The sequence below is a fragment of the Brassica rapa genome, chromosome A10 (assembly GCF_000309985.2).
Source record: "Brassica rapa cultivar Chiifu-401-42 chromosome A10, CAAS_Brap_v3.01, whole genome shotgun sequence".
In the NCBI taxonomy this organism is placed as follows: Eukaryota; Viridiplantae; Streptophyta; class Magnoliopsida; order Brassicales; family Brassicaceae; genus Brassica; species Brassica rapa.
In genome coordinates this window covers 19,719,650-19,740,360 of record NC_024804.2, presented here as the reverse complement: position 1 = coordinate 19,740,360, position 20,711 = coordinate 19,719,650, and the positions used below count along the sequence as shown (strand labels likewise).

At 40.9% G+C, this 20,711-nt stretch overlaps 6 protein-coding genes across 8 annotated transcripts; 4 read left to right on the top strand and 2 right to left on the bottom strand.

Moving 5' to 3' along the window:
* Positions 1-157: 157 nt before the first annotated feature.
* Positions 158-2,672, top strand: LOC103847272 (8-amino-7-oxononanoate synthase). Of its 2 annotated transcripts, XM_009124329.3 has the most exons (10): positions 158-454; positions 528-658; positions 735-842; positions 923-1,161; positions 1,240-1,281; positions 1,500-1,587; positions 1,677-1,810; positions 1,952-2,191; positions 2,275-2,343; positions 2,438-2,672. In XM_009124329.3, the coding sequence occupies exons 1-10, from the start codon at positions 205-207 to the stop codon at positions 2,562-2,564; spliced, it is 1,428 nt and encodes a 475-aa protein (XP_009122577.1). In that variant the 5' UTR covers positions 158-204; the 3' UTR covers positions 2,565-2,672. The 2 variants fall into 2 exon arrangements, with proteins under 2 accessions (XP_009122577.1, XP_009122578.1); XM_009124330.3 differs by lacking the exon at positions 158-454 and having other exon boundaries at positions 739-842.
* Positions 2,673-2,916: 244 nt separating this feature from the next.
* LOC103847271 (cytochrome P450 77A4) lies at positions 2,917-4,750 on the top strand. The gene has a single exon (XM_009124328.3). It carries the CDS (start codon positions 3,234-3,236, stop codon positions 4,734-4,736), a length of 1,503 nt encoding a protein of 500 aa, XP_009122576.1. The 5' UTR covers positions 2,917-3,233; the 3' UTR covers positions 4,737-4,750.
* Positions 4,751-4,775: 25 nt separating this feature from the next.
* LOC103847585 (agamous-like MADS-box protein AGL97) lies at positions 4,776-6,088 on the top strand. Its single transcript, XM_009124680.3, has one exon. The coding sequence runs from the start codon at positions 5,131-5,133 to the stop codon at positions 6,049-6,051; it is 921 nt and encodes a 306-aa protein (XP_009122928.1). The 5' UTR covers positions 4,776-5,130; the 3' UTR covers positions 6,052-6,088.
* A 5,586-nt stretch (positions 6,089-11,674) lies between these two features.
* Positions 11,675-14,372, bottom strand: LOC103847270 (probable aspartyl aminopeptidase). The gene is made up of 9 exons (XM_009124326.3): positions 14,038-14,372; positions 13,821-13,956; positions 13,451-13,723; positions 13,216-13,366; positions 12,910-13,149; positions 12,605-12,737; positions 12,320-12,501; positions 12,077-12,189; positions 11,675-12,008 (listed from the first exon to the last, which is right to left on the bottom strand). Exons 1-9 carry the CDS (start codon positions 14,282-14,284, stop codon positions 11,900-11,902), a joined length of 1,584 nt encoding a protein of 527 aa, XP_009122574.1. The 5' UTR covers positions 14,285-14,372; the 3' UTR covers positions 11,675-11,899.
* Positions 14,373-14,790: 418 nt separating this feature from the next.
* Positions 14,791-18,136, top strand: LOC103847268 (probable disease resistance protein At5g04720). The gene is made up of 5 exons (XM_009124324.3): positions 14,791-15,463; positions 15,920-16,290; positions 16,363-16,718; positions 16,799-17,004; positions 17,082-18,136. Exons 1-5 carry the CDS (start codon positions 14,791-14,793, stop codon positions 17,909-17,911), a joined length of 2,436 nt encoding a protein of 811 aa, XP_009122572.1. The 3' UTR covers positions 17,912-18,136.
* A 9-nt stretch (positions 18,137-18,145) lies between these two features.
* Positions 18,146-20,703, bottom strand: LOC103847269 (ACT domain-containing protein ACR12). Of its 2 annotated transcripts, none has more exons than XM_009124325.3 (10): positions 20,420-20,700; positions 20,120-20,180; positions 19,867-19,995; positions 19,577-19,671; positions 19,223-19,307; positions 19,059-19,118; positions 18,856-18,911; positions 18,652-18,757; positions 18,484-18,552; positions 18,146-18,401 (listed from the first exon to the last, which is right to left on the bottom strand). In XM_009124325.3, the coding sequence occupies exons 1-10, from the start codon at positions 20,581-20,583 to the stop codon at positions 18,339-18,341; spliced, it is 888 nt and encodes a 295-aa protein (XP_009122573.1). In that variant the 5' UTR covers positions 20,584-20,700; the 3' UTR covers positions 18,146-18,338. The 2 variants fall into 2 exon arrangements, with proteins under 2 accessions (XP_009122573.1, XP_033137790.1); XM_033281899.1 differs by having other exon boundaries at positions 18,198-18,401; positions 20,423-20,703.
* Positions 20,704-20,711: the final 8 nt, after the last annotated feature.

The following is a 20,711-nucleotide window of genomic DNA, read 5'->3' as shown; positions in this document are numbered from 1 at the left end:
ACCAAACCAGAATAAACCAATCATGTGATTTGAACGTGACTAAATCTGATTTTTCACTAATGCAATTGCAAACATGTAGAAGAACCAGAACAAACCAATCATGTGACTTTCACGTGACCAAATCTGTTTTTTCTCATTACTCATCTTCTCTGCAAACATGTATAAGAACTAAAACGCATTCTCCTTACACTTAATTCTCCACGAATGGCGGATAATTCGTGGGATAAATGTGTGGAAGAAGCAGTGAATGTGCTTGAATCGAGACAAGTCCTTCGATCTCTGAGACCCATTTGTATATCTAGTCAAAAAGATGAAGAAATGGCGAGAAGCAGAGGTGATGAAGGAGACGAGTACGAGGTGTTCGACGGTATGCGTCAATGGGATCGGACTTCAGTTGAGGTTTCTGTCTCCATACCCACATTTCAGAAATGGCTTCACGATGAACCCAGCAACGGTACGTTTCATTTTCAGTTTCGGAGTTTCCAAAGTAACGATTTTTTTTTAAGTTGAGAGTTTCACATTGGCAGGAGAAGAGGGTTTTAGTGGAGATGCGTTAGGCGAGGGTGGAAAAGAGCGGTTCAAGAAGCTTCTTTTATTCTCTGGGAATGATTATTTGGGTTTGAGCTCACATCCTACCATAGCAAATGCTGCTGCAAGCGTATGTTTTCAAAACGTTTATCATGCCAACGAACATATGTTTCTTCCACTGTCTTATGGTTTTGTCTTCAACGCAGGCAGTCCAAGAATATGGTATGGGACCTAAGGGTTCTGCGTTAATTTGTGGCTATACCAATTATCATCGCTTGCTTGAGTCTAGTTTGGCGGAACTGAAGAAAAAGGAGGTAAAAACAAAACATGAGTCCCCATGATATTGATGTATATCTAGATGAAAGCTGATTGATTTTTTCTTTTATCTTTTTAGGATTGTCTTGTTTGTCCTACTGGGTTTGCTGCCAATATGGCTGCGATGGTTGCAATTGGAAGTGTTGCTTCTCTTTTGGCTGAAAGTGGGAAACCTCTGGAGAATGAAAAAGTGGCCGTCTTTTCTGATGCGCTGAATCATGCATCGATTATTGATGGTATCCGTCTTGCTGAACGACAAGGAAATGTTGAAGTTTTTGTTTATCGACACTGTGATATGTATCACCTTAATTCGTTACTGTAAGCCCTTCCCTGTCCATATCTTCTCCTCTCCTGATATCTAGTTTCACTTATGTCATCTATAATTTTTTGGGACAGATCAAGTTGCAAAATGAAGAGGAAGGTCGTAGTGACTGATAGGTTAGTCACATTTTTTACTTACTTACTGCTACCCTTTGTTCTATTATACTAGTTATAAGTTGTAGTACTTAAATGTTCCGGTCTGAACATAGTTTTGTAGTGCTATCTGCAAATTCTAAACTTATCAACGACTTTGGTAGTTTGAGAATGTGGACATATGAAAGGAAGTTCTAATGGTTTGTTCTCATTTTGTTTTTTTATTTTTATTTATTTTACAGCTTATTTAGTATGGACGGTGACTTTGCACCTATGGAAGAACTCTCTCAGCTCCGAAAGAAGCATGGCTTCTTACTAGCCATTGATGATGTAAGTTGAGTGAAAATTCACGTTACAAATTTTAGCTGTTGGTGTCAACTACTTTGTCCTGAAGACATAACACTGAGTCGATCAATCAGGCCCATGGAACATTTGTTTGTGGAGAAAATGGTGGTGGCGTAGCCGAGCAGTTTAACTGTGAAGCCGATGTAGATCTATGTGTGGGCACTTTGAGTAAGGCAGCAGGGTGTCATGGTGGATTCATAGCTTGCAGGTACACATACCCATATGATCTATAATTCGTAAACCAAGAGAGTTTGTTTTAGTGGTTGAGTTCTCTAAGGTTCAGGAAAGCTTATGATAAACTAGACTGGTAGTAGTCTGTAACAGCTTAATTTTATTTTTTTGGAAACAGCAAGAAGTGGAAGCAACTGATCCAATCTAGAGGACGTTCATTCATATTCTCAACAGCGATACCTGTCCCTATGGCTGCAGCTGCTTATGCAGCGGTTGTAGTGGCGAGGAAGGAGGGATGGAGAAGAAAGGCAATATGGGAGAGGGTGAAAGAGTTTGAGGCATTATCTGGAGTTCAAATCTCAAGCCCCATTATCTCACTTGTCGTAGGCAATCAAGCGAAAGCCCTTCAAGGGAGCCGGTTCACACTCTTTCTCTTCTTCTTCCTCGCACATGCACACACACAGTTTTATAGATGATTTGACTTCCTCAACATTGTTGCAGGTATCTACTAAAATCAGGCTTCCATGTGATGGCAATCAGACCACCCACAGTGCCACCCAATTCTTGCAGGTAAACAAACAAAGAAACTTCACACTTCTCCTATGAAGCTAAACCATAATTATCATATGAATCTCGATGAAGCTCTTTTTCTTTCTTTGTTCAGGTTAAGGGTAACATTAAGTGCAACACATACCACAGAAGATGTGAAGAAACTCATCACTGCGCTTTCTTCTTGTTTGGAATTTCGCAACATCACTCACATTCCCTCCTCTCTATCTCCTAAACTCTAGAAACTTTTTTACTGTCTCATTGATTTGATCACTTGAAATAGATACTTTTTATGTATTATTGTAAAAGCCCTACTTTGCAAAATGTTCAATGCATTTAAAATCTAGCTACATGTGATGGTCTCCCAGTGTAAAACAGAAAGCCTTAGGAGAAGAAAGACAAGAATGTGGATCAATATTACATTGGACCGAAAAATTAAAAGCCCAACTAGTGGAAATATCACAGGCCCAGTGGTATTATTTAACTCTTATTTATAAATAAATAAGTTGGGTTTATACTTTATAGTTTATATACTATGTTGTGAAATTTCTTAAGAATATATCATTGTATTTGTATATGGTAATCAATCCCAAACAAGAAACTTAAACTTCATACCAAATGAAATGGAGAGTATGTTAAAAAAAACATATTTTTAGAAATTGAAGATACACATTCTCACAATTCCACATACGTTATACTATGCTTTCTAAAAAAACAAATTCGGATATTTTGACATATTTTAAGAAAATAAAGATACAGATATTCACATGCGTTATACTAAGTTTTCTATTAATTATAAACATGTATAAAATACGCAAATATACAACTTGTTGACTGATCCAAACAGTTCTTGATCACAGATTCAAATCCTCCATAGCTCTAAGCTCAGCTCAAGGAAAAAGCGCGCCAAAATGTTAGACCTCTTCTTCTTCACTCTTCTCATAACCGTTTTTGTTTACACACTCACGCGAATAATTCACAAGTCGAAACGCGTGAACCTCCCACCAGGCCCACCGGGTTGGCCGGTAGTCGGTAATCTGTTTCAGTTCGCGCGCTCCGGTAAGCAGTTTTTCGAATACGTCGACGAGATGAAAAAAACCTACGGCCCGATTCTCACGCTACGTATGGGGATCCGAACGATGATCATCATCTCCGACGCGAATCTCGCGCACGAGGCCTTGATCGAGCGCGGGGCCCAATTCGCAACCCGGCCCGTCGAAACTCCGACCCGGAAAATCTTCAGCTCGAGCGACATCACCGTCCACTCCGCCATGTACGGTCCCGTGTGGCGATCCCTGAGGCGTAACATGGTTCAGAACATCCTGAGCTCGAATCGGTTGAAAGGATTCGCCTCCGTCAGAAAATCCGCCGTCGATAAGCTCGTGGAGAGGATCAGATCGGAGGCTGGGGATCACGAGGGGATCGTCTGGGTGCTGAGAAACGCTAGATTCGCTGCTTTCTGCATCTTGCTAGATATGTGTTTCGGAATCGAAATGGATGAAGAGTCGATCGAGAAGATGGATCGGATGATGACGGAGATTCTAATCGCCGTCGATCCGCGGATCCACGACTACCTCCCGGTGCTAACGCCGTTTTACTCCAAGGAGAGGAAACTCGCTCTCGAGCTTCGCCGGAAGCTGGTGGAGTTCGTCGTTGGCTTCATCGAGAAGCGGCGATCGGCGATTCAGAACCCCGGCTCGGATAAAACGGCGTCGTCTTTCGCGTATCTCGATACGCTATTCAATCTCAAAATCGATGGTAGGGAAACGACGCCGTCTGACGAGGATCTCGTGACTCTATGCTCAGAGTTTCTCAACGCGGGAACGGATACGACTGGGACGGCGATCGAGTGGGGGATCGCGCAGCTGATCACGAATCCGAAGATTCAATCTCGTCTCTACGATGAGATTAAATCAACGGTGGGAGATCGAACGGTCGACGAGAAGGACCTGGATAAAATGGTCTTTTTAAAAGCTTTCGTCAAGGAGATTCTCAGGAGACATCCGCCTACGTATTTCACGTTAACTCACGGCGTTACGGAGCCGACGACTCTCTCCGGTTACGATATTCCCGTGGGAGCCAACGTGGAGTTTTATCTTCCCGGTATGAGTGAAGACCCGAACATCTGGTCTAAACCGGATAAATTCGATCCGGACCGGTTTATAACAGGTGGAGAAGACGCTGACTTAACCGGAGTAGCTGGAGTGAAGATGATGCCGTTCGGAATCGGCCGTCGGATATGCCCGGGGCTTGGGATGGCGATCGTACACGTGGAGCTAATGGTGGCGAGGATGGTTCAAGAGTTTGAGTGGAGCATAAACCCGCCGGAGAGTGGAGTTGATTTCGCCGGGAAGTTAGTGTTCGCGGTGGTGATGAAGAATCCCTTGAGAGCTATGGTCAAAGCCAGGGTTTAAGACAAGTCAATGACTTGCGAACCAAGTCTGTCTAAACTTCCCTTTTTTATTGTTAAGTAATTTCCTTTTTTAATAATTAAGTAAACCGAAGAAGCTGAAACCAATATAAACCTAGAACAAATACTACTACGTACGTTATAACTAAACCAAAAAAATATAGCTTGAGTGAACCGGTCATGGTTTCAGGTGATTATGAGTAATTAGCTCCAAAAAAGGAAAGTTTAGGTAATTAACGTTCTAATTACAGATTAGCAAATGATTAACAAAAAAGGAAAGGAACGAGAGTTCTTTGAAGCCTTGCCTATATATACTGATATACTGTTCATTACCAAAACGCATAACAAAAAAAATTCATTGTCTCTCGTTCTTCTCTGTGTGTTTGTGAAATCGAACAATGGGAGGCTTGAAGAGGAAGATACCGACTGATAAGAAAATAGAGAGGAAAGAATCTAAATCGGTTGCTTTCTCCAAGCGCCGTAAAGGTCTTTTCAGCAAAACCGCCCAGCTTTGTGTTCTCTCCGGTGCTCAAGTTGCTATCTTAGCGACTCCACCTTGCTCCAAATCCAACGTGTCATTCTACTCTTTTGGTCACTCCTCGGTTGATAACGTCGTCTCTGCTTTCCTCAAGGACCAGTATCCTCGGGAAGATCATCTAGGGTCAGAGTTTTGGTGGGAAGACAAGCGTCTTGCCGAGTCAGAGGATCCCAAGGAGTTGAGTGAGGCGGTGGACTCTATTTCGAGGATGATGCAGAATCTCAAAGGGTTACGTTCGAAGGCCTTGGCAAATCGTGAGGATGCAAAGAAGAAGAAGAAGGAAGTTGTTTTTGATCAAAGCCAAACCCTAAATTTTCAGTCCGCTGGTGCAAGTAGTAGCTACATTCATGAGGATCAACCTGAGAATCTCCAAGGGCTTGTCAAGATCTTTAAAGAAGAGGATCAGAAAGTAGCAGTTTCTGACAAGAACAACAACAACAACAAGGATGTTATACAAGGAACTCATCAGGAGCTTGATGGAGACCAAGCCCTAGGTTTCGAGTCTTATTTGGCAAGTCTTTGCATTCAAGACGTTTCACCAGAGAATGTGGAGGGGTTTGTCAACAACAGTGAGATCGCAACGAGTTCTGACAGCAACAACAACAACAACGGTTTACTTGAAAACTTGGATGGGTTTGATCAAGTGATTAATCTTGATGATGACTTCTTTGACTTTGAGATGAACTCTGAAGGTTTTATAACTACAAATTTGGAGATGAATGTTGCCTCAACGAATGGATATTCATGCGCTGGTTCTGGCTCTGAAGATGGAGCATATTAGTTGAATGAGAGAAACGACATTCTAGAGAGAAAGTTTGTTATGAAGATATTTCTCATTAACGTTAAAATGGATACAATGTACAATATATATACAAACTACACTAAACCAATAATGATTATACCGGCAAAAGGAAACCGGAAATAACCAAAGGAAAGTAATTCAATAGGCCCCCTCAAGATGTGCAGAAGATATTACGAATGCACATCTTGGACTTTAAATGTTCAAACTGATGAGGAAATAATGGTTTAGTGAGAATATCAGCAACTTGATCCTCTGTTCTGACATGAAGAGTCTTAAGTAAGCCATTGTCTATCTTTTCCCGAACAGTATGACAATCTAACTCAATATGTTTAGTCCTCTCATGGAAAACTGGATTTGTCGCTATGTATATTGCCGCAGTGCTATCGGAGAAAAGAATAGGAACAGACGTCGAGACAACATGTAACTCTCGAAGCAAAATACAAAGCCACATCATCTCACAAGAAGCTAAAGCCAACGCTCGGTACTCTGCCTCTGCAGACGAACGAGAAACCGTAGGCTGCTTCTTTGATCTCCAAGAGATGAGGGAGTCACCCACAAACATAGTGAAACCAGTTGTAGAACGACGACTATCAACACAAGCCGCCCAATCCGCATCCGCAAATCCCTTCAAAGTAAGATCAGCTGAAGCAGAGTAGAATAACCCCTGACCCACGGTACCTTTGATGTATTGAAGCACTTTGTAAACAGCTCCAAGATGAGAAGTACGTGGTGCGGAAGAGAATTGACAGAGCTTATTCACAGCAAATGTGATATCAGGTCGAGTGATAGTCAAATACATAAGCTTGCCAACAATTCGACGATACATCTCACGATCAGCTAGTAACTCACCATCCTGTTTAGATAACTTCAAATTTGGAATCATCGGAATAGAAGAAGGTTTACAGTCAAGCATGTCAGTCGAGTGAAGCAACTCCAATGCATATTTTCGCTGACAGATTGAAATACCAGCATCATTCCGAGAAATCTCCAAACCCAAAAAATATTTAAGACTGCCAAGATCACGAAGTTTGAAGAAAGTCTTAAGATCAGTAATCAGCTGAGTCGTGACTGGTTCATTTGTGCTAGCTATGACAATATCATCCACATAGACCAACAGAGCAACAAAATCATCACCAATCTGTCGAACAAACAGAGTATGATCCCCATGAGCTTTTGTAAAACCAAGAGTAAGTAAAGCAGTAGAAAACTTCTTGAACCACTGACGAGAAGCCTGCTTTAATCCATAAATGGATTTCTTCAGTTTACAAACAGCATTGGTAGGCATATCTGACAAGCGATCCTCATAACCCTCAGGAAGCTTCATATAAATCTCCTCCTCCAAGTCTCCATTAAGAAACGCATTAGATATATCCAACTGGTGCAAAAACCACTTCTTAGATGCAGAAACCTTCAATAACAATTTAATCGTAGCCATTTTTGCAACAGGAGAGAAAGTCTCATTATAATCTAAGCCTTCTTTCTGTGTATATCCTTTCCCTACCAATCGTGACTTCCTCCTCTCCAATGTACCATCTGCATTAAACTTCAAAGTGTGCAACCATCGACAACCAATTGCTTTCTTCCCTTTAGGTAAAGAAACAACATCCCAAGTATGATTTTCCTCCATTGCATCCAACTCTTTATCAGCAGAAGCAGTCCATTCCTTGGACTTCCGTACTTCAGCAAATGATGTGGGAATATGAATATTTGTAATGCTATTGATATAAGCAAGATGATGTGAAGAAATTTTAGAGTAAGAAAGTGCAGAAGAGGGTTGATATGAAGGATCATCGACTGCATAACAATGAAAATCTTTAAGGTATGCAGGGACAGTGCGATGCCTTTTAGAAATTTGTGATGGTAGAGAAGAAAGAGGAAAAGATGGAGCTGAAGATACGGAATCCTTACGCGGAAAGAAGCTCAGAGAAGAATCATCCACTGCAGACTTTACCATGGGAAAAATGTCTTCATGGAAAGTTACATTCCGAGTAATGTAGATAGTATTACTCTCCAAATCCAAAAGCTTGTATCCTTTAGTGCCAGAAGGATAACCCAAAAATACACAAGCTCTAGCACGTGGCATGAACTTATGACGTTGCTTGGGTGATGTAGAACCATAACATAAACATCCAAACGTACGTAGTTGGTCATATGCTGGAGTCTTACCAGTCAATACTTCAAAAGGAGATTTATTTGATAACAGAGGAGATGGTGTTCTGTTGATGAGGAAAGCAGCCGTAAGAACACTATCACCCCAATAAGCAAGGGGAACTTGTGACTGAAACATCAATGCTCTAGCAACATTCAGTAGATGTTGATGCTTCCTTTCGACGACAGAGTTCTGTTCAGGTGTTTCCGGACAAGACAGATATGAGACAATCCCTTTTTCTCTGAAGAGTTGATCAAATTTAAGCTCAGGTGCATTATCTCTTCTCACAGACTTTATCTTCATGTTGTACTGAGTTTCAATTAGAGTGATGAAAGCGGGAAAGATATGAAGAACATCGCTTTTGGTTCTAAGTAAATATATCCATGTTGCTCTTGAATGATCATCAACAATGGTGAGAAAATACTTATAACCATCCAAAGTCTCCACTGAAAAGGGTCCCCAAACATCTATGTGTAATAACTGAAAGCTTGAAGTACAAACATTGTTCTGTGAAGAATAAGATAATTTCTTCTGTTTGGCAAGATGACAAACTCTACAATGCGCTACTCCTTTATTCTTGTGCTTCATAGTGCCTAAAGCTTGTGAGATCACATCCAGTCTTGAATAAGAAGGATGTCCCAACCTCTTGTGCCAAACTCCAATATCCACCACTGCATTTATCTGAACTGGTGAACTCTTAACATCCAGCACATAGAGGTTTCCAATCCTCCTACCCTGTCCAATCATCCAACCCTTGATAGGATCCTGAATTTCACAAGAAGCAACATCAAAGACAATGCGAGATCCAATATCATCCGTCAAAGAACTGATGCTGATGAGATTAAGCCGAAATTCTGGTATGTATAAGACGTTGTGTAAAGTAATATGTTCATTAAGTTGAACAATACCCACACCACTAATCTTCACCATCAATCCAGTAGGTAAATTTACACTACTTGTTGCAGAAGTATCAACAGAAAGAAACATACTTCTATCATGACAAACATGATGAGTAGCGCCAGAATCAATTACCCAAGTGGCATTGGATAAAGTATGTTTTGCAACAGTGAGAATTCCAACAAAAGCAAGAGTAGAGGAAGTGAACATGATACCAGTGTTATCAGTAGGATGCTTAGAGGTACTTGCTTCATTCGATCCAGTAGTTGTGGAAGGAAGTTGAGAGCTAAACAACGCAATAAACTGCTGGAGTTGATCTTTGCTCAAATTACCAACTAGATTATCCAGAGAAGATGATGGTTGATTGGAATTCATCGGACTGAGAGAGACTTGCGCCGTCACAGGGCGAGCTTTGAGAGACTTATCTGCTGGATTCTTTGACTTGGAAACAAAACCAGGAGGAAACCCATGCTTCTTGTAACATCTTTCAGCTATGTGACCAACCCGGTTACAGAAGGAACAGATAGGACGACCTTTATTTGGACCATTCTGCACATAACAGACTGCAGTATCTACCATAGGTGAAGCAACATTCTCAGTGACAGCAAACGCAGCAGGAGGTATCACAGAGGAGAAACCACGTTGACTGTCATCTTGATCCAGTATGTTGTAAACTTCCACTAGAGAAGGTAAAGTTTTCTGCATTATAATCTGTCTACGAATAATCGCATAAGATTCATTAAGTCCAGCAAGAAACTTGACAATCTTAGCTCTATCCGCCTTCTGTTGTAAAATTCCAGCATTACCACAAACGCATGGTGTTACTGGTTCATCAACACTGTCCAAATTATCCCACAGAGTCTTCAAAGTAGTATAATACTCAGATAAAGACATCGAACCTTGCTTGAGATCCTGAATCTCTTGAGTCAGATTGAAGGTGCGAGGTAAGTTCGTCATATGAAAACGACCATGGAGATCACGCCATATATCGACAGCATCATTCAAACGAAGTATGCTTCGATAGATCTGAGGGGAAACAGAGTTCAATATCCACGATTTAACCATACTATTGCATCTAGACCACAAACGAAATGTAGGTGCCGATGTATCAGGACGAGGCAAAGATCCATCAACAAAACCTATCTTATTTTTCGCATCTAGAGCAATCGTCAGCGCAGCATTCCAATCATCGTAGTTTAAGCCATCAAGACGCAGAGAGATAAGCTGTAAACCTGGATGATCAGCATTGTGCATAAAAAGCGGAGATTGATTGGGATCCATCGAGTCTGGGACGATCACAGCTCGCGAAGCTCCGATGTTGCGATCTGTAGCTACCGGAGGAGAAGGCGGAGGTGATTCATCTCTAGCGACGGATCTGGACGTACGAAGAGCTACTCGAGTTGATTTTCGCGGGATTTTCTTCATGGAAACCATCGTAGTGGAGAGGAGACGATCGAGAACACGAATCAAGCACTATCAATGGAAGAATCAACCGAAAATCAGCTCAGATGGCTCTGATACCATATTAGTTGAATGAGAGAAACGACATTCTAGAGAGAAAGTTTGTTATGAAGATATTTCTCATTAACGTTAAAATGGATACAATGTACAATATATATACAAACTACACTAAACCAATAATGATTATACCGGCAAAAGGAAACCGGAAATAACCAAAGGAAAGTAATTCAATAGAGCAATGGTGATGATTCCAAGTAATTCTAGTGAGGATAATCAGATGGTAGCGGTTTCTGACAGCACCAATGCTTTACCAGGAAACTTATATGGGTGCTATCAAGAGTTTGATATTGACCAAATCTTTGATTTCGTGGAGAGTACTGAAGATCTATCCATGAACTCTGAGGTGGATGTTGCCTCCATGATCGCCTCACTTATGGAAAATTAAACATTCTCCTATGTAGTACCATAATTTGTCACATTTGATATTCTTACTTTAAATTTTTTTAAGTATGCATATGTTTTTAATTTGATATGAGTGAAACAAATAGTATAAATTAGACATAATTAACCTTACACTAAACAAGTTTCTTGAATTTTGTTGAACATGGAACATGAGAATCTCCACTTCTCTGATTTTTTCAATGGTTTGTTTTCCAATGAATTTTGAAAGTCATTCAAGGTAACACAGTGGTAGAAACATTGTGTGTCACATCTCTTGTGCCAAGTTTGGTGAATGAATCAGTTGAAGTTGAGCCAAAGAAAAGATAACACGTTAACGTATGGATTGGATTATTTCAAGTAGTTTTGGTAGGATCTGGTTAAACTTCTGTCAATTTTCCAATCTTTGGATGTTGACCGAACTCAAACCGGTTTAATTTCGGTTTTATCTTGGTTAATAATTAAAACTCATTTTACTTTTTTTTCTTCTGCCAAGTATGGAGCATCTTTTATCTCACATGAAACCTACTAATTTCTTATTAACCAAAAATTGATTTTTGAATCAATGAGTATTACAAGAGAAAGCATACACATTGCCAGATACAAAATTGATAAATAAATAAATATACTTATGAGAGATAGAAAACCAAAATTCAAAAAAAAAAAAAACTCTTATTAGTTAATCAATCATATCAGATCAATTATGGTAACAAATGCATGAACTTTGTTTAATGCAAAAAATACAACATAAACCACGTATTACAAATCAGAACCTTCACCAAAAACAAAAGAATATATATTCCAATTTGGTTAAACAAGAAAACACTAAACCGCCAGTAAACCACCAAACCGAAAACAACTCTTCAACTCCCGCAGCAGCAGCTAATCATCCACCGTGAGCTTTCTGTCTACGCTTGAGAAAGATCGATAAAACGCCTTGAAATGTCTGTACGCTATGTCTATATCATCTGTTCCACAAATCTCTCTCACACTGTTTCACAAGTAACGCCCTTAGAAGCTGAGTCTTTAAGGTAGTTTGGTTAGTAAACATGATCATACCTATGCATAGAAAGCTGAGCTATGCCACAATCAACGGTTCGAATCCCGACCCCTGAAGCCAATATAGGTCCTATCGTTGAGCCACATCCCATATCGTTTCTCACTACAAAGTCCTGCACCAATAGCAAAATTCTAATTGCATGTATACCATTCCCAGGACTGGGTGGATTAGTGAAAAGCCTCTAGAAGATCCTATGATATGTAGATTCCAAGAACCAAAGAGCATTAAGACAAACATCTAACCTGAATAGGAAGATCATGGAGCTTTGCTACTTCTTTGAAAAGAAAAGAAGTTATCCCACTAGTTGCATAGCGTTGGTTTGCGTTATGTTTGATAACAAGACCCTTGTGTATTTGAGGACGGTGGTTCTCTTCATGCTTGTCTGCGAAGTTCGGGTGCACTCCATGAGCCATATCCGCAGAGACTGCAACCACAAGAATCCATACACATGTCTCAGCAACAGATGATAATAATAAAAAAATCATTCTGACTGTGTCTTGACTCTTGCGAAGGTAACATAAGCGTACCAAGAAAAGATTTTCTGATAGCACGGTCAAAGGTACACTCCGTGACCTGAGCATTTCCTAGAGAACTCACAATCCGTCTCATGGCTTGAAACATGGTGGGTGCCCCTGCACCTTGACATGAATCTGAACCTACCTATTGAACCAAAACATTTATAAAGACTTAAACCTTTCTAACACATCGCCAGGTAAAGCAAAACGTTATGTAAAGTAAAAGGCAAGTCATTTTTATTTAACGATTTGTCAGGCAAACAGTGTGGCTAATAAACTGAAGCAATCTGAGAAATATTTGATTGGAAAAAGGATACCTCCTCGTTGTCAAATAAAGCAATCATTCGGATACCATGTTCAGTGGAAAGACTTTCTGATGATGCACATGAATCAATGAGAGCTCTCAAAGCGCAGAAGCTCGAAGCAAGATTATCTAGTCTTCCAGAGAATATGAACTCATTGTTTGCTCCTCCAAGGCAGCTAGGTTGGGTGTCACAGATATTTAACTCAAGACTCACTATGTCCTCGGGCTTACACTCCAGATCATCTGACAAAATCTGCAACACAGTCATCCAGCTTTATAACAAACGATGAATATTACGGCTAATTCTAGCAAATAACACCTGCATGAGTAACGGATGATGAGCATCTTTGTTGGAGGAGGGAGATACGCTTTTGTCCTTTGATTCTACCAAGGTGTCATCTTGTTTCGTTGCCAGTAGCGGAACAAGTTGAGTCTCCAAATTCGGTTTGAACCCCTCACTGTTCACTGTCCTAAAAAAACAATACAAGAAGAACAAAAACATCAAGAGTGAGCTTCAACACTAGTTCCAAATGCATTAGTCCAAGTAAGTATACCGATCAAGATGAATGGCCAAAGTGGGAACTCGAAGCAACGGTCTCTTGACTTTGACAAGCCTATGAACAAAGTTACCATCGCTAGCTCTCACAATCGCTCTCCCTGCAACACTCAAGTCACGATCAAACCAGGTATGCCACAAACCGCCACCATAAGTCTGAACATTCACCATGAGATAGCCGGACTTGGAAGAGGCTGACTTTGGTTTAAGTTTAAGACACGGGCTATCCGTGTGAGCAGCTATGGCATGAAAACCATTCCCAGGAACATACCTACCAAAATGAACCCAACAAATAATGAATCTTAAAAAAAAAAGGATTTTTGAATTATATATAAAAAAAAAGAAACATAAGTGAAAGGGGAACTCACTTATCTCCGACAGCAAAAGCAACAAGACAGGACATGTTTCGGGTAAAGAAGTAACGGCCACCAGGTTTGAGATTCCAGTCTTCGTTCTCATTAAGGAGATGGAACCCAGCAGCCAAAAGCTGTCTCTTCGCCTCAGCTGGCAAATCAAATAAGAATCAAATCAAATTAATAAATGAACAAAGAAACAAGTCGGAGACTGTGTTTTAATGAGTTTTACCAGTGGCGTGAAACTGAGTCCATGATTCGTTAAGATAATCAAGAAGATCTCCGACAATAGATGCATTAGAATCACTCCCGAGCGATCTCGAATCACCCTGGGAGGAGGAGGAGGAGACGGCTGAGAAGGAGCGAAAGGGAGAGCGATGGAGATAAGTAGGAAAGGAGAGGCGTCGAGGGAGGAAGCGCGTATGGTTTAGGATCGTTGGAAGAGAATGTGTTAGTGGAAGGCGAGCTATGGATGCCATGAGTGTGTTTGGGAATGCTCTCTCTTAATTTTCTTTCACAGTTCACAGTTTCTTTCGATAGCTCGAGATAAACTCTTAAGCGAAGGCTCGTTGACAAAAAGAAAAAAAAAAATCTAAGCGAAGGCTAGGAGACTAATTTTTATAAATGGGCCGTCAGAAACTTGGGCTCTAAAGCCCAATAAAAACCAGTGGATATTACTCCGAATGGAATAATAATATCCGTTTTCGCGCGCTTACGTAACACAAATAATTGAAGGTGACGTGGCATAATCACGGCGTCTCTCTTCCAAAAGTCTTTGTGTATTGATTGGGTCTCCGCCTCTCCTCCGGAGACTAAATAATTAAACAAAGACTTGAGAGATAAGGTAAACTGCGACGAAGCTTCATGAGTGGGTCCCACGTCTCCCCCGTCTACTTCTTTACTTCACTCCGCCGTGGGGAACTTTTCTTCTTCAGTTCTTCTTCACCACACACCAACTATCCCCTCTCTCTCTCTTTCTCTCATCATGGCCGAACTTATCGGCGGAGAAGTCGTGACGGAGCTCGTAAAACAGCTCTTCGCCGTATCCAGAAAAGCCTTGAGATGCAGAGGCGTCGCCGAGAATCTCGCCAACATGATCGCAGGCGTTCAACCGACCATCAAGGAGATCCTCTACAGCGGAGTAGAAGTGAGCGCTCACCGCCAGGTTCAGCTTCGTATGTTCTCCGAAACCTTAGACAAGTGCAAGAAGCTCACCGACAAGGTTCTCAAATGCAACCGCTGGAACATGGTTCGCCAGCTTTACCACGCCAAGAAAATGGAAGACTTGGAGAAGAAGATCTCCAGGTTCATCCAGGGCTTGCCTCTCCACGTTCTCTGTGACGTTCATCACCTTCGTGCTGACTCTGAGGTTCGGTTCGACCGGATCGATAGGGGCTTTGACAGCTTGAGTGAGAAGATGGGGTCTATGAAGATCAGGGGTGGTGGATTGGTGCAGGAGGAGATGAAGGCAGGTGAAGCTGCGATGACAGATGGTGATTTGGGGAACTTGGGGGTGGGGTTGGAGTTGGGAAAGAGGAAGGTGAAGGAGATGATGTTTGGTTTGAAAGATGAAGGAGGACTTGTCGGGATCTCGGGGATGAGCGGTTCAGGGAAGACCACTCTTGCTAAAGAGGTTGCAAGGGACGAAGATGTCCTAGGTAATATATAAGCTCTATCTCTAGCCTTTAAGATCTATTGTGGCAGGTCATGGAGTTGTTTAATGGCATGTTATGTTGATATCAATGTTCAAGATATTGTTAGTCGATAATTAGACGCTTTATATGAATGAGGTTATAGATTAGACAGGCGCCTGATTTTTTGAACGACACCGATTAAATTAAAAAAAAAATCGATCAAGAAAATTCGTTTAGATCCAATTTGTGATTTTTTTAAATAAATAAATAAAATCAAGAAAAAATCGTTTAGATCCAATTTGTGGCTTAGGAGTTGCCTAGACCAATTTTTAGAACATACTTATGTTTGTATGTTTGATTATGTCTTGTTCATCTCTGGTGAACTATTGCTGAGTTGTTTGGTTGAGTTCCTGATATTGGACTCTGCTTTAGAATCATAGAGACTGTTTCTCAGAAGCTTGAATTTGTTTTCTTTTACAGGCCACTTTGGGAGACGGGTTCTGTTTCTGACAGTCTCACAATCTCCTAATATTGAGGAACTGAAAGCCTGTATATGGGGATTTCTTACTGGTAATGAAGATGGCTTTGGTGCCACTCTTCCTGAACCAGTCGGTCAGACACGGAGGCTGGTGATCCTTGATGATGTTTGGACAAGGGAAGCACTGGACAAGCTGATGTTTAACATTCCTGGAACCACAACTCTTGTGGTCTCACGGTCTAAGCTAGCAGATCCTAGAACAACCTATGAAGTAGAGTTACTAAATGAAAATGAAGCAACGTCTCTGTTCTGTCTCTCTGCGTTCAATGAGAAATCAGTACCTTTTGGATTCAGCAAAGTGTTGGTCAAGCAGGTACTAATAAGTTTGCTATGCATAGTAACATTTTTTTTTTCAGTTTCTCATGTTATTGACTCTCTTTGGTAGGTTGTTGCTGAGTGTAAAGGTCTACCTTTGTCTCTAAAAGTTGTTGGTGCTTCTTTAAAAAGCCGACCTGAAAAATACTGGGAAGGTGTAGTGAACAGGTTATCAAGAGGTGAACCTGCTGATGAAACTCATGAGAGTAGAGTGTTTGCTCAAATTGAAGCAACTCTAGAGACTCTAGACCCTAAAACCAGAGAGTGTTTCATGGATATGGGTGCTTTCCCTGAAGACAAGAAGATCCCTCTTGATGTAATCATCAACATGTGGGTTGAGATGTATGATCTTGAGGATGCAACTGCCTTTGCTGTTCTTGTTGATCTATCAAACAGGAATCTCCTCACTCTTGTCAAAGATCCAAGGTACTGTATGCAACCAACTCTTTATGATCTTCTCTTACTTTTGTAGCCACTTAACTAGCTTACCATGGATACTTTTGCAGGTTTGGCGCTATGTACACTAGCTACTATGATATTTTTGTGACGCAGCACGATGTTCTAAGGGACCTGGCACTTCATCTTAGCAACCGTGGGAGAGTTAACAAAAGAGAGAGGCTACTGATGCCGAGAAGAGAGTCAGAGCTTCCCAAGGAATGGGAGAGGAGCAATGATGAGCCATACAGTGCACGTGTAGTCTCCATCCACACAGGCAAGAATCTGTTAAACGACAAACTTCTAATCACTAGAATATAACGTTTTAACATGGACTTCTGTTTCTTATTACAGAGGAGATGACTGAGATGGAGTGGTTTGACATGGAACTCCCTAAGGCAGAAGTTCTGATAATAAACTTCTCTGCGGAGAGCTATGTATTGCCACCTTTCATTGCTAAGATGGGCAGGCTCAGAGCGCTGGTGATTATCAACAACGGTATGTCTCCTGCGCGTCTTCATGACTTCACAACCTTTACCAATCTGGCCAAACTCAAGAGTCTCTGGCTTGAGAGGGTTCATGTCCCTGAACTCTCTACAAGTACCGTTCCTTTAAAAAGCCTCCGCAAGATGTCTCTGATCCTGTGCAAGATCAATAACAGTTTTGTCCAAACATCAGTAGACATGTCCCAGATCTTCCCAAACTTGTCTGATCTCACAATAGATCACTGTGATGATCTCGTGGAGCTACCAACGACCGTCTGTGGAATCACCTCTCTCAACTCCATCAGCATAACAAACTGTCCACGCATCAGCGAGTTGCCTAGGAATCTGAGCAAGCTAAAGGCACTTCAACTTCTGAGGCTATACGCTTGTCTGGAGCTGAAAGCTCTACCTGTAGAGATCTGTGAGCTGCCGAGGCTAAAGTACCTTGACATCTCTCAATGTGTCAACCTGAGTTTTCTTCCAGAAGAGATAGGAAAGGTGAGGACACTTGAGAAAATCGACATGAGAGAATGCAGCTTAACGAACATACCAAGCTCCGCGGCTTCATTGACTTCTCTACGCCATGTGATATGCGATGTAGAGACTTTGTGGATGTGGGAACATGTCGAGAAGGTGGTTCCCGGACTTCGTGTTGAAGGAGCTGAAAAATGCTTCAGCCTTGATTGGCTCAACGAGTAGGATCAAGTTGTGTGTATGTTCCATTAACGCAGGCTCAACAAGTAGGTTCGTAATCTCCCCCCTCATTGGCTTTGGGAGCGTGTTATGTAAGCAACTTATTGCTAATCTGTAGCAACTAGCTATAGCTTTTGTGTATTTTCATTCCTTGCAACTTCTTACTCTATATTCTTCACTATTAATCATCCACTTATAAATATAGCTGGCTTATTAGTAGATTTCAGACTATATCTTCAGTGAGATAAGAACCAAACCATGTTTTATTCTTTAGCCCCCAATGTGGTTCAGCTCCAGACAGAAAAATAGCGCGTGATGGTATTACCAGTTTCCACATAATGTTCAAAAGAGAAAGACTTGATAGGTCGCAACAGATGCGATTTCGAAAAGGAGAAAGAGCAGTTTTTGTTTTGGAACAAACAAAAAAAGCTAATTAATAGCTGTCGATGTCAGTTTCAGGCCTTCTCAGGAAGTAACGCAGACAGTTCACCAACACCTGCAGGATAAGTTTGATTCTTTAGATCTCTCTCGCTCTGTTTTAAGGTTTTAAGTACAAAGTAACAGAAACATGAACCCACCTGTGCCAACGAACTGTTTAGCGCTTGCCCTTGGTAGCTTACGTGAAACTTGTCTTTCGCAACCAGTCCCTAAGAAAATAAGACAATGGACCCATATTATGATTATAAGGCGTGGAAATGGAATCACACTGTAGGTACATATGTAGAGGTTTAAGAGCTTTTGAGTACTTCTGTGTCTATCTCTGCGGATTCAACGTCTATGTTGATATCTGCCATCACTTTTATCATCTCCACAACAAGACCTGGCCGGTCTGCTGTCTCTATGCAAAGCAGGCTAGACAAAACATGAAACGGTGAAAGGTAACGTAAACTGTTTGATTAGGCTACTTTTGAAGTGACCTAAGTGGTGTAGTTATTTTACTCAATAGATACCTTCTCTTTGGTCCGTCTTCTTTCACATGTATGTGAGTCGCGATATCGACGTCAATCTGTCAGAACATGAATCAAAAACATTTCAGTAAAGGTGTCTTTAACAACAAATACAAACCGTTTCGATACCAGGTTTAGCCATAAGAAAAGCGTTTGCATAAAACATAGGACAGAGAAGTAATCCAACAAGCAGAGTAAACATTTACCTTCTTTTCAGGGGCCTTTATTCCAAATGTCTCACCCATTGCAAGTTGATCACTGCATTCCTGAGAAGCAAATAAAGGCAACGTTAAAAAATATCCAACAGCTGGATCCAAAAGCCTCTTTGAAAGTGAAAGTGTAAAGAGAGAAAGAAAAAGCTGAAGCAGACCGGATGGTATTTCAAAAGATTGTTGATGATTGTTAATCGGATTTGCTCCAAAGAGTCAGGATCTTCCACTTTCCGACCAGTGTCTCTAGTGTAAAAGAAAAATCAATTCCAGCATTTGTAATCATCCAGTCTGCTCAGAATTCATTTGTCTAATGCTAATGGCGTATTCTTGAACAGTAAAATGTTAAATCTAATACTAGCATACTCTAGACCAAAATCCCAAAGGATGATAACAAACAATCAACATAATGGAGCGCTTAAAAGATTGTACATCTTATAAACAAGTGGTCTAATAAGTGACAAAAAAAAACACATAAAGGCAGAAGAGGAGCAGGGAAAAACGGCCTTTCTTACAGTTTTGTTATTGAAAATTTGGTCTGCTTAACAGATCCTTCAGTTGAGACGGTTCCTTTTATCACATCCAATCCCAAATCTTTCAGCGCTCTCATCTGCCAAACACAACAATGATTCATAAGCTGAAAAATCAAGGCAAGATTCCATAATATCAATAGCTATAATCTGATACTGAATAGTAAAAACGCTACAAAACTCCAGCTCCAGCAGATCAAGAATAACTAAAGCTTCTGTCATATACCTATAAGAAAGAATATATAAGAAAAAAACAGGCAATGGCACCCACTCACAGTGTCAATGAGAGCTCCAAGACGATCTCCAAAACTGAGCTGAACAATGGTGGCTTCAGGGTCCGCATCCTGGTCTATCAAAACCATTGGCATTGGAACGAAGTCATCATCATCGTCATCTTCCATTTTCTGCGATCAAAATGTCATCTCAAAGCACATGTCAACACAAAACGTTTCCCTATTAAATATAAGAAAACAAAATTAAAAAACAGTATACACATAACAGTAGACTCTCTGCGTTTAAGTTACAGACCTGATGAGATGGAGTAGCAACGTCAATGTTGTTAATCGAAGCATATACTCGGTTCCTTATACTGCGTATCAAAATCAACCAATGACATAACTTCTTATAGAAATCAAAATTACCAAGAAAGATTCAATGTTCATAACTTCTTCATACGAGAATCTACAAAATGTTACACACTAACAAATCGTTCGAGCACATACAGAGCAAAACGTTTTTTAGTAGATTCGAATAAAGTTTACTAAAATGGAAGTTATCAAGCAGACAAAAAAAAATCATCCGGAAACTGAGAGATCTAATAGTACTAACCTCCTCCTCGTGGATAGAGGAATTACACGGAGATCAGCGAAGAAAGCAGGCGTTAGATCTGGAGGTGAAGTTAGAGCGGGAAAGCGAGTCTGGCAGCTGGTGGCGGAAGAAGGAGTAAAGGAAGCTAAATGAGAAACAGAGAAGATAGTGTTGGAGAGCGCCATTGAAGAGTCGAACACACAGATTCTTCCTTCTTTTCAAGAGAACACTGCTTAAGGAAGATGATGATGATGGAGTGCTGACTCAGAAGTCAGAACTGATGTCCGAAGTGACTTTTTAGATGGTCCACCTG